This window comes from Urocitellus parryii, chromosome 1 (assembly GCF_045843805.1).
Source record: "Urocitellus parryii isolate mUroPar1 chromosome 1, mUroPar1.hap1, whole genome shotgun sequence".
In the NCBI taxonomy this organism is placed as follows: Eukaryota; Metazoa; Chordata; class Mammalia; order Rodentia; family Sciuridae; genus Urocitellus; species Urocitellus parryii.
In genome coordinates, this window is record NC_135531.1 from 133,081,065 (window position 1) to 133,094,315 (window position 13,251).

The 13,251-nt window shown below is 36.5% G+C and overlaps 1 protein-coding gene and 1 non-coding gene across 2 annotated transcripts; one reads left to right on the forward strand and one right to left on the reverse strand.

Annotated features, from left to right (window-relative positions):
- The first annotated feature begins 2,990 nt into the window (after nucleotides 1-2,990).
- On the forward strand, nucleotides 2,991-9,172 carry LOC113176237 (interferon-gamma-inducible GTPase 10-like). The gene is made up of 2 exons (XM_026380683.1): nucleotides 2,991-3,116; nucleotides 7,634-9,172. Exon 2 carries the CDS (start codon nucleotides 7,655-7,657, stop codon nucleotides 8,954-8,956), a length of 1,302 nt encoding a protein of 433 aa, XP_026236468.1. The 5' UTR covers nucleotides 2,991-3,116; nucleotides 7,634-7,654; the 3' UTR covers nucleotides 8,957-9,172.
- A 3,910-nt stretch (nucleotides 9,173-13,082) lies between these two features.
- Trnaa-cgc (transfer RNA alanine (anticodon CGC)) lies at nucleotides 13,083-13,154 on the reverse strand. The gene has a single exon. It is a non-coding gene; the product is annotated as a tRNA-Ala (tRNA).
- Between the last annotated feature and the right edge of the window lie 97 nt (nucleotides 13,155-13,251).

Here is a 13,251-nt window from a genome sequence, read left to right on the forward strand (position 1 = left end):
CCACATTAGTAGCATCAATAGGGCCTGAGGAATACCCCACCACCAAGTAGAGGATACCATACCTACTTCAGGAGAAGCCACAGAGTGAGCACCCAGAATTTAAAAGAATGATTATAATAGCTCAGTGAGATCCAAGGGGATACAAGGAAATAGTTAAATGAAATTAGATAGACTAGAGGATACGAAGGAGAAATTTAGCAAAGATATAAAAATCTTGAAAAAGAGAAATCTTGGAAATGAAGAGCTCAATAAGTCAAATAAGAACTGCAGTTGAAAGCCTCCATAAAATAATAGATAAAGCAGAAAAATCTCTGAATTTAAGACAATTTTTAGTGAATTACAACATTTTGAAAACTGTTCCAGTGAAACAAAAAAGAAAAAGAAAAGAAAAAAAAAGAATGAAGAAAGCATTCAAGATATCTTGATCACCATTAAAAAATGAACAAATCTATATTTCTTAGAATATCTGAAGATGAGAAGAAAAGAGTTAAGGTCATAGAAAATCTATTTAATGATAAAATAGTAGAAAACTTTCCTAATTCTGGAAAATATACAGACATCCATGTAAAGGAGGCTTATCTGACCTCAAATAGACATGACAAGAAAATATATTTATAATTTTATATTATATAGCCAAACTGCCAAAACACAAAACAAAGAAAGAATTTTAAAATCTGTGAGAAAAAAAAGCACCATGCACATTTAAGGGTCCCCAATTTGGATCCTTTCAAAATTATGAGACTTGTTTTGTACACCAGCATATTATCTATTGGGATAAAAGTTTCTCCTGTAATTAAAAATAAATTGTACTCTGTAGTTTCTTAATATTTTTATATATGCCAATTTGGTCAAATTAGTTTATCTGCCTTCAAGTCTTTTACAACCTTACTGAATTTTTGTGTACTTATATAACCAATTAATGACAGAGGAATGCATTTGAGGATTTGTGTAATTTTTCCTTATACTTATGACACTTTTGCTTCAAGTATTTTGAAATTCTATTATTGTTGCATGTCTATGCTCAACTGATATTTTAATTATGACCAAATGAAAGGATAACAGTTTCTCAACTGCTCCTTTTATTATAATCAAATGTCCCTCTTTGTTGTTGGTGGTGCTAATGCTGCTGCTGCTGCTGCTACTGCTGCTGCTGCCACCACTGCTGATACTGCTGCTAAGATAGAACAGCAGGCCTGTACATGCTAAGTGCATACTCTGTCACTGAACTACATCCCTAACCTTTATTTTTTTTTTAAGAGAGAGAGAGAGAGAGAGAGAGAGAGAGAGAGAGAGAGAGAGAATTTTTTCGGCGGACACATCCCCAGCCCCATCCCTAACCTTTAAATGCCCCTCTTTATTCCAAGTAATATTCTATTCTGAAACATATTTTTCAAGACTATGATTAAGCATTGGCTCATATGTATTTTCCATCATTTTATTTTTAAACTTATCCATATTTGTACAAGATGCATGGAAATAAGCAGCGTACTACGTTCTTGAATTCCCAAGCATTTTGACAATTTCTTTCTACTTTTAATTGGCATAGTCACTTTATTGACATTTAATGCAAGTACTTATATCTGGAATTTGTATTTACCTTCTCCTTGTTTGTTTTTCCATTTGCTTTTTATTCCTTTATCCTTGTCTCCTGTCATTTTAAAAATTAAATAAGTATAATTTTACTCCATTTTTGCTTTCTATTGGTTTATTAACTCATATTCTAGCTTTTAATTTCTACTTTTTTTGGGGGGGATAACCAGGGATTGAACTCTGAGCCACATCCCTAGCCCTATTTTGTATTTTATTAAACAGGATCTCACTGAGTTGCTTAGCATCTTGCTTTTGCTGAGGCTGGCTTTGAACTTGCAATCCTCCTGACTCCACATCTCAAGCCACTGGGTGTGCTACAGGTGTGTGCTACCACCGCTGGCTCTAATTTCTATTTTAAAGTTTGAAATATGCACATATCACTTAAATTATCATAGTCTGTATTCAAACAATATAAAACTTTTTTGTATGTCCCTACATGTTTCAAGATGAAGACTGGTCACTAGAAAAATCAACCAAATCATTAGAGGGTTATATTTAGGGAGTGACAATCGCCAGGGAGGTAAAGGAATCAGCTTTGTGATTGTGATCAATCAAATTGTCAATGATTTAATCAATCAACCAATGCAGCCTCTGGAGCTTTCCAGGCAATGTGTTCACAAGGTGCTGTGCTCTGATTCCCTGGGGAAAGGATGGAAGCTCTGTGCTTCCTTCCATACTTTGCCCTATGTGTGCCCTTTATAATATAACTGGAACTGTAAGTATAACACTTTTCTGATTTCTGAGTTATTCTAGTGAATTATTGAACCTGAGCTCCTTGGTTAGTTTTTTCTTTCTATGTAGAATCCCAAGGAACCCACAATAAATTAACAAAGATCCTCTGGTCACTGAAAATTCCTAGGGATTTTAAAACTCTGCACTAGGGACCAAGGACATAGGGCAGACCTATTATTTACTACATAGAGGCTGGTTGTGGAGTTCATAGGCAGGACATAAGTAACATTTGCCCAGGACTCTGGCTTATGTTTTGTAAGTCCAGATTTGGATGATCTCTGAAGCCAGGGGTTGGTTGGAGTGATCCCTCCTCAGTCACTGTGAAGACCCAGTGCCTGGGTTATCCTGTGCCTTTCCCTCAGCTATCATTCCAAAAGCATGCAAAATCCCTGGCCACCCATCTTTCACTTTCAATGCCCAGCAAAGGGTCTACTGCTGGGAAAAGAAGATTACAGAAATTTGGTTTCACTTTTCTGTTCCTGGAAATTCTGCTCTCCCATTGTGGACTTCTTCCTTCTGTGCTATTGGCCCAATTCCTGGGAAGGCAGGACAAACCCCAAAGATAATTTAAGCCTCACAGCTCCTTCCACACAGTCCAGGGTTAAGTCCAGCCCATTTTTATCTGTGGTAGCCACAGAAGCACACAGGACCAGGACTGCCAGGGGATAACAGGTCTACACAGAAGTTATTTTCTGGGTTGGGCTGCAGGGACGCCCTTCTTCAAACCCAGCTTTTTCTGATCTTTCGGTAGAGCACAAGGAGCTCAACTGTGACACCTTTTCTCCAAGAAACTGGTGAGTAGAAAATATTTTGGAATTAATACAGCTTAAAAATAGAATTGTAAATCTGTGTTTCTGAGAGTGGGACCTCCTTGTTGCTCGATATGAGTGCCATGGACTTAAAGGCTAAAAGGCAGATGGTTGATGAACAGCTATAAGCCATTCAGAGAATTTAAATATGTGAGACATTTTCAGAGGCCAGTCACAAGCAAGCTTCATTCCTCTGCACTGTAGAAGGACCATGTAAAGTCAGGATGCCAATAGATATTGATTTTCACTGAGAACATCTGAAATCTGACATTCTTCATCTAATATCAAAATACTTCTCACTCTGAAGAATGGGCATATCATGTAAACATAAAAACACAGAAGCTCTTAGGTCTTCATTTCATCCCTGACTGTACCTCTCCTTACCAAATTGTGGTCTTGATCTTTGCCTCTATGCAAGAGCTCTGCACTTGGAAGGAGGAGTTTCACTTTGAATCCCAGTTCTGAGCTTTGCTAATGGCAGGCAGGACTCTACTGGTCTCTCAACCTCTGTTTCTTTTTTCCATAACTTGAAGATGAAAATTATTATAATGTCCTTATAGGGCTGTTAGGGTGAAGTGAGGAATGTATGTAGATGCACATGTTAGGTTTATTTAATGTATATTTCCATATTCCCTCTTATTTATTCCCTGCTCACACTCAGTAAACACACTGAATAGCTGGAAGACAAGGTCATAGCAATTCTATATAGTGCTCTGCCCCAGCTACTACCACCCAACTACTGCAGCAGAAAACAAACAAGAGCACATGGCTTTTGTGTGTTGAAAGTTTCTCAGGACACAGAAGTTTGATGTCTACATCTGCATACCCTTCAGCCTCTGTCACTGGGGTCCCAGTCTCTATCTGCTCAATTACTCAGGACCTATCTCCATGAATATTTATGACATCCTGTATTATTTGCTCTGGCATCCTCTATAAATGCACTAGTCCAAATCAACATCTGTTGAGAACTCATGTTTCACTCTGTTGGATCCTCTTCAAGTCTCTGGCTGTGTTTTCCACTTCAAAACTCACTTTACTCATTCTGTATTTTGCCAGACCTTATATATCCCAGAGGGGGGTGCAGGATGGGCTGCTTTCTACACAGCAATGGGTTGGCCCTCATACACTACTAGATCCTCAAGATTTACCCTCTCATGTATGTGAAAAAAAATTATGCCAAGCAGTCAAAGTACTAACACCATGCCCAAAAGTGGCTGATACCTTTCCACTCACCCAGTGACAAGTCAGACATCTCCATTCTTCCATGAAGAATGCTTGCCATCTCTAATTATATGTACACCAATCCAGATTTTGTATATCTGCTCAGAAAAGTTTCTTCCAGGATTATTATTGCCATTTTCTCTCCTCCTGGACTGTATTAAATGACTTCCAGCAAGCTCCTAAAGGATGTGCCTAAACCCTCACTTGCAACCAGATGGCATCTATTTGACCTGCCTTCCTCTCAGACATCCCACCCTGAGTTGAGATGCCTTGGTTTGTAGTCTAAAAATTCTGCCCTTTCTCTCTATTGCATTCAATATATTGGTCTTGCACATTATTCATCATATTAAGCTCTGGATGTGTGATTTCATCTGGTGCCTTGTCTCAAGGTATACATGTTCTTTAATCAAAAATATCTAGGACTCCAGAACCAGGTTAATTCCATTGATATTAGGAAGGGTGACAGAGGCACCTCCATGGCATGGCTGACTTTGTACAAGACCCACTTCAGCCCCTCCTATAGTCTTTGATCACACCATCTCTTCTACTGATGACACTTTCTACACTAGTCAGTCCCCAGGTATCTGATCTTCCTCCCTCATCGTGGGCCTGTTTTACACAACAGCTAGAGGTAGGTGAGGGGGTAGAGTCTTAGAAAATCATAAGTGTATAGTCTAGCATGTTTGCATATTTTCTTCTTAATTTTTAACTTCCTTTTTAGACAAGTTTTAGTTTACAGAAAAATTAAAATACAAACAGTTCCCAAATACTCACTGATCCTTCATATGCATAGCATGCTCCATTATAACCCCCCCACACACACTCACATACACACCAAGTTGATATGTTTGTTACAACTGACACATTTGTTCATTGACACATTATAATCACCCTGTGTTAGTCAACTTTCTATCACTGTGGTAAAATATCTGAGAAAATCAACTTAAAATACAAAAAATATTTTGGCTCATGGTTTCAGAGGTTTCATCTCATGGAAATTTAGATCTTTAATTTCTGGACCTCTGGGGAGGAATAATGTTATGGAAGGGGAGTCTTGGAAGAGCAAAGCTGCTCACTTAATGGCTTCCAGGAAGCAGAGAGAGAGAGAGAGGAAGGGGCCAGGTACAAAATACACCCTTCAAGTTCATGTCCCCCAATGACCTACTTTTTCCAGCTAGGCCCACCTCTTAAATTTTCTACCATCACCCAATAGCACATTAGCTATGAATCCATAAATGAACTAATCCATGATGAGGTCAGAGCCCTCATCATTCCATCACCTCTCAAAAGCTCCACCTCTGAACATTGCTGCATTGAGGACAAAACCATCAACAAATATGCCTTTAGGGGACATTCCAGATCCAAACCACAATGCAACTAAGGTTGCTTTTGGTTCCTACTGTTCTACATGCCAAAGATTTGGACAGATGTATAATGGCATGTATTCACTTTTATAGTATCATTCCAAATATTTTTAGTGCCCTAAAAATCCTTTGTGCCTTTTCATACCCACTGAAGCTCCTGGCAACCACTGCTCTTTTGACTTTTTCCAAATTTGACCTTTCATCTATAGATTGAAATCATACAATATGTAGCCTTTTTTAGAGTGTCTTCTTTTGCTTAGTATTACACATTTAAGATTTAAGCTTCTCAACATCTTTTAATTGCTTAATAGCTCATTTCTTTTTAGTACTGAATAGTATTCCATTTTTTAAAATATTCCATAGTTTACTAATCCACTCACCTACTGAAACTCATCCTGGTTGTTTCCAAGTTTTGACAGTCATGAATAAAGCTTCTAGAAACACCCATGTACAGGCTTTTGTTTGAACAAATATTTTCAGTTCCTTTGGGTAAATATCAAGGAACATGTATGTTGAGTATACCAAGCCGTCTTCCAAAACAGATGTACATTTTGCATTCCTACCTGTAGTAAAGGAGAGTTCTAGATGGTCCACACTTTTGCCATCATTTAATAGTGTCAGTGTTTCAGATTTGGTCATTCTAGTATGTAGTGGTACAAAATTGATGTTTTAATTTGTTTTTCTCTGATAATGTATGATGTGGAGCCTATTTTTTATTTGATTTTTTTGTTATCCATAGACTTTCTTTGATGAGGTTTTTGTTAAGGTCTTTGACTCATTGTTTAATGGTGTTATCTGTTTTCTTATTGTTAATTTTAAGGGTTCTTCGTGTAGTTTAGAAAATAGTCCTCTACCAGGTGTGTTTTTTGTAAGTACTGTTCTCCCAGTGTGGGGAGAAAATTTCATTCTCCTAATATCACCTTTCATAGAGAAGTTATAACTTTAATGAAGCCCAGATTATCAATTATTTCTAATATGGATTATTTTGTTGTGTTGATTCTAAAAAGTCATTGCCATACCAAGGTGATCTAGGTTTTCTCCTATGCCATCTTTCAAGGTTTTTATGGTTTTGCATGCTATATTTTGAGTAAATTTTTGTGGAGGGCATAAATTCTGTGTCTAAATTCACTGTCATGCTTGTCCACTTTTTCCAACTGTTTTATTGAAAATATTATCTTTGTTCCATTGAATTGCCTTTATTCCTTTGTAAAATATCGATTGATATATATCAACACTCTAAACTGTTATTGAGATATGTGTGTGTGTGTGTGTATATATATAAATATATACACACATAAATATATACATATATACATAAATAAAGAGAGAGATGTTTATGGACTCTTTATTCTGTTCCATTGGTTTACATTATAAGTCTTGAAGTCAGTTATAGCCAACCTATAGGGGGAAGCACAGATTGGTAGTTTCATCTTTACCTTGTTTCACTGCTCATATGTGCAAATATTATTTTTATTAAAAAAATAACTAAAAGAAGATCAATAAAGAATAGCCTGGGGCTGGGCTATGGCTCAGCATTAGCACACTTTTGCCTGACATGTGTGAGGCACTGGGTTCAATTCTCAGCACTGCATATAAATAAATAAAGGTCTATCAATAACTAAAAAACATTAAAAATGAATAGCCTTGGCAGGAAAGTTTCTATAGAAAAAAAAGACCTTGAAAATAATGAAGAATCTCTTCATCAAAATGAGCAGGACAAGATAAGGAAAGAGGCTTGCTAAGAGCAAACTTAACATGTAGGCCAGAAATCCTGGCAACATACATGAATAGAAAGAGATCGTTTCCCCAGTCATAATGTGAGACTAGGGCTGAAGTTCTGTTTTACCTTAACAGCAAAATCAAGATCTTCCCTACTGTGCTAACTCTTTGAACTTCTCACTTCTGTCCTCCCACTAGTGCCCTCTACTTCTCACAGCCATGGGTCAGGCATCCTCCTCCACAACCCCTAATAAAGAGGCTCAAGATTTTACCTTCAGCTGTGACAAGTTTTTTAAGACTTTCAAGATGGAAAGCAAAATCCTCTCTCCAGAAACCATTGCTTCAATTCAATCACACCTGGATGAGGGGAATATTCAGAAAACTGTTTCTGCAATTAACGATGCATTGAAAAACATCCAGAATGCCCCACTGAACATTGCAGTGACAGGGGAGAGTGGAGCAGGGAAGTCCACTTTCATCAATGCCTTGCGGGGGGTGGGGCATGAAGAAAAAGATGCAGCTGCCACTGGGGTGGTGGAGACAACCATGGAGAGAACTCGATATCAACACCCAAAGCTTCCTAACGTGATAATATGGGACCTTCCTGGGATTGGGACCACTAACTTCCAACCCCGAAAGTACCTGAAGAAAATGATGTTTGGTGAGTATGATTTTTTCATTATCATCTCTTCTACACGCTTCAAAGAAAATGATGCACACCTGGCCAAAGCCATTGCAAAAATGAACAAGCAGTTTTACTTCGTTCGAACAAAAATCGATAGTGATGTATACAATCAGAAAACATGCACACCTAAATCCTTCAATAGGGACGAGCTCCTGCAAAAGATTCGAGATGACTGTCTCAAACACCTGAAAGATAACAATATAAATGGTGCTCAAGTCTTCTTAGTCTCTAGCATTCACGTGTCTGACTATGACTTCCCTAACCTGGAGACCACTCTTCTGAAGGAGCTGCCCGCTCACAAGCGCTACATCTTCATGCAATGCCTGCCAAGTGTTACTGAGGCTGCCATTGATCGGAAGAGAGATTCCCTGAAGCAGATGGTCTGGCTGGAGGCCCTAAAGGCTGGAGCATCAGCTACCATTCCTATGATGGGATTAATCAATGATAATGATATAGAGAAGTTAAAGGAGACCTTAACCTTTTACAGATCTTACTTTGGGCTGGATGATGCATCACTGGAAAATATGGCTAAGGATTTCCAAGTATCCATGCAGGAACTCAAGGCAAACATTAAATCTCCCCATTTGCTCTCAGTTGACAGGGATGAATCCTTAGGGGAAAAAATACTGACATATATTGAGAAAGTTTGCTCAGTCACTGGAGGATTCCTTGCCACTGGTCTTTACTTTAGAAAGGTCTTCTATTTACAAACTTATTTCCTTGACACTGTGGTCAGTGATGCTAAAGTTCTCCTTAAAAGGGAAGCTCTTTTCACAGACTCAGAGATCTCTGAGCAGAGCTTTAAAAATGGGGTAAGTGAAGCAGAGAGCCCCTGACTTTACCTCAGTGTTTTCATGGCACTGCAGACTGAAGAGATCGGCTTAAGGATCTCTTGAAGCATCATGGCCAGGCTGCAATATTCTTGGATATGATCCTTCTTGGCAAAATAAAGTACAGGAATCTGGAATTGTATGCTAAGAAAAGAGAATATCTCTGTTTGCTGGTTATTTGTACCCAGGAAAGGCTCATTGAAGATATTGGGCACAGTGAAGTTTCTGGACACATAGCATATCTTCAAAAAAAATTTTTGAATAAATTTTTTACATAGCATGTTTTTTTAGAGTTCCCAATACTTTGCTAAAAAGGTATCATTCTGATCATTTATCAGCCAATTAATGTTGACTCATATCTTTCTTGTTTCTTTTAGGGTTATCATTTTATTTGGTGAATACATAAAAAGAGAAAATTGGGGGCTAGGGTTGTGGCTCAGTGTCAGAGCCCTTGCCTGGCACATGTGAGGCACCAGGTTCAATCCTCAGCACCACATAAAAATAAATAAATAAAGGCATTATGTCCATCCACAATTTAAAAAAAAATTTTTTTAAAAAGAGTGAGTTGGATATTGTGTAATGGGAATGACCGAGAAACATTAGCTATACAAAACTTTCATCTAAAGTACTTTATTACAGGGGTAAGTGCACAAGATAGGAACTTGGTCCAAGGGTGTGCATGCTGGAGGCCTAACTACTCCTTGGTTGTTAACAAAGATCATTGTGTGCCTGAAGTTGAAATGGAATAAGAGAAAAGAGGATAGTAATAAAAAATAAGTAGAAATAAAAAGAAATACAAAACTCCTTAAACAGGGCTGGGTTTGTGGCTCAGCAGTAGAGCACTTGCCTAGCACGGCAAGGTCCTGGGTTTGATCCTCAGCAACACATAAAAATAAATAAATAAAATAATGACATTATGTCCAACTACAACTAAAAAATAAATGTTTTCTTTAAATTCCCTAAACATATGAAAAGATGTTCCATCTCTCATCTGATAAGAGAAATGTAAATTAGAAACAGAATCTACACCTAGATATAATTTCTCACATATTAGATTTGGAAAACTTACAAAGTTTAATTTTGAGTGAAAATTTAATTTCGTTTTACTCTTCTGGTATCAATAAAAAAAGATACAAAAAATCACATGGTCTATAATTAGGCTGGGGAATTACACATATATTACATATGTTTATATATATTTAACATATATATTTACACATTGACTCAGTGGTCCTACTTTGAACAATCTGTCATAAAAGTTAGATAAAGTAGAAAAGGGTATTTGCTTGAAGTTATTAAATATGGCACTATTTGAAATAAGAAATACCGTAAATTATTCAAATATTCTAGTAGGGAATTGTACATCCATAAAATAGAAACCTTGACAACCATACCAGGGAGTGAGGAATATCTTCTATATTGCTAAGATGTCATCTTCAGGACAGACTGTTAAGTACAAAAATCAAGATATAGAAATATGTATATGGAATATCACTGCCAATCCAAGAAAGTTCAAAATATGAATATGCCTTCAACATACCTTAAAGAATAACAAATCCTCAGAAATCAAATTTAATAACCTTTAAGGGAAAGGATCATACTGGGTAGAGGGACAGTAGTAAAAGCTACATTTCACTTTAGCTTACTGTATCTTGGAACCATGCTAAAGTTTTATATACCTAAACAGCTGAATAATTAACCTTTAAAAACAATATTTATGAAATAGAAAATAATATGAAACAAATTAAGGTGGTTGGCATAACCAAATATAAGTTATTTTAAGATTATAAAATATTTTCATATGAGGGCTGGGGATATTGCTCAGTTGGTAGAGTGCTTCCCTTGCACATACAAGGGCCTGGGTTCAATCCCCAGCACCAAAAATTATACATATTAATATGAGAGTAAATTTCTAGTAGAATATATTCCAAGAAGAGAGACAATGATAAAATAAAACTTACACTTTTATCAGTAGCAATATTTATAATAATAACAATGATATTGCTTTACTGTGAATGTATTATACACATTAGGATAAAGCAAAAAAAAAAGCAATTAGTTTAATGTCATTAAGTAACAAGACATTCAGAACAACAGACAAGAGATCCAAATGTAAGTTTAAATGCTGGTGCACATCTGTAATCGCAGACTCCAGAGGCTAAGAAAAGAGAATTACAAGTTCAAGACCAACCTCAACCTCAGCACCTTACTGAGGCCCCAAGCAACTTAGCAAGACCCTGTCTCAAAATTTTAAAGAAAAAAAATTAAAAGATCTGGGGATGTGGCTCAGTGATTAAGTGTCCCTGGGTTTAATTACCAGTACCAAAAAAAAAAAAAAAAAGATTTAAATGTAAAACAAAAAAAAATTAAAGTAAAAATAGGAAGTATGAATACATGAGATTTTATCTTTCTGTGTATAGTGAAAAAACCTAACAGCAGGTTAATGACTAATCCAGGAACAATGAACACTCCTGTCACCACCCAATCTGTGATCTTAGAATACCACTGCATATATGACTCTGGGGCAGTAAATTGAACTTCTTAGTCTGATGCAATAAATATAAAATCTGCAATGTAAGATTAGAAAATAAGGAAATTGTTGAAGAATGTTACAGATATGACCGAACAACTCAGAAAACAACTTGAGATGGTACCACTAGACTAAAATGGGACAATTTGAGAATCTACATGTATAAGAACTGTAGGAAATTGAAATATGTCCAATCTGTTTTCATTAGCAAGGCCATAGTTAAACTTTGGTCAACTTTGAAGTATCCTAAGAAACCAACGCTTAATTTTGAATACTGACATATAAGGGATTAAATCACATATAATAAGAATAAGTAAAACATAATATACATAGTAAATCATAAATAGTATGCAATTGTATGTATAGTCTATGTATGAATTTATATATTTTCATTTTCAGAACACTCTACCCCAAAAGGACTGGTATTAAGGGAGGTACCACTAAACCAGTGAAGTTGGCAGGAGAGAGCATGACCAGTATTTGAGAACTGGTTATTGTGAGGAATCTTGAGTGTTGTTATCAGAAACCCTGAAAAGCAAGCAAAGGGCTAGAATTTGGAAATATACCACTTGCTGAGAGAGTTCCAACATCATAATCAGGAAATAACCCATCTCTGAATGAAAAAAAAAAAAAGCAGAATTCTAGGAGAAAGAGCAAAAACTGTGAAGGAATCCCAAGATATCAGAACACAGTTCCCTTCTCTGTGTGAGTGTTTCAGTCTGGGTCAGAACTATACTTTGGAATGGTTAAAAAACAAAAGCCAAAACTTGGATGATATATTTGTTGATATGAACCAAACAGCACTGTGTAGGCTTTAAAATGAGATTGTTGAACTACACAAATGTAATCGTAAAAGTTATGAGATAGGCTAAAGACAACATCAGGGATAGAGAATAGAGACCTAGAAGGACATATTAAAAGAAAATTAAATTAATTGTTTTTTATTTAAATTAAATAAAAATTTAAATTAATTGCTTTATATTTCCTCCTACTTTGTAGAACATTGAGGCTATCATTTCAATAAACTGCTAATTTTTTTAATGTTTTTGTAATAGAAAAAATAAGGTCATTAAGATTTTAATGATGAAAGAAAATTGTGTTTAGTAGTCATGATTAGTTCACTATTCCTGACTTGGTAACAGCTAAAAGAAAGGGAAAAAAATGTTAAGAAGCTAGCTGAGGACAGTGGTGCATGCCTATAATCCCAGTGGCTCAGGTCTCTGAGGCAAGAGGCTCACAGAGTTCAAAGCTAGCTTCAGCAACCTGGAGGCACTAAGGAACTGAGTGAGACTCTGTCTCTAAAGAAAATACAAGAAGGCACTGGGGATGTGGCTCAGTGGTTGAGTGCCCTTGAGTTCAATCCCCAGTACCGAAAGAAAAAAGAAAACAAAAGTTAAGAAGCTTTCTGATTACACTTCTTTCCTGATTGTGTGGGATCTTTTTGACAAAGTCCAAGCAGCAAGAAGTGACCACTCTCAGATTTGTAAAACATGTTAAATGAGCTCTGCATCATTTTGGCTCTAGTTTAGAACCTCTTAGAAGGAGAAAGGAACACTATAAGAAAAATAGAGGCATTATTTGATAATTCTTTTTTTGTTTTCTTGGTGATGCTGGGGATTGAACCCAGGGCCTTTGCGTGCAAGGCAAACACTCTACAAACTGAGCTATATCCCCAGACCTTTGATAATTCTTTTTATGAAATGAAGAAAATCAGAGTCCTTGGTTCATATAAAATTTCGACCTCTTGGATGCAGAAGTAAACAACGTAAAG

Excerpts from the sequence above, each read along its gene's own strand:
- LOC113176237 (XM_026380683.1), top strand. The coding sequence starts at position 7,655 with ATGGGTCAGGCATCCTCCTCCACAACCCCTAATAAAGAGGCTCAAGAT.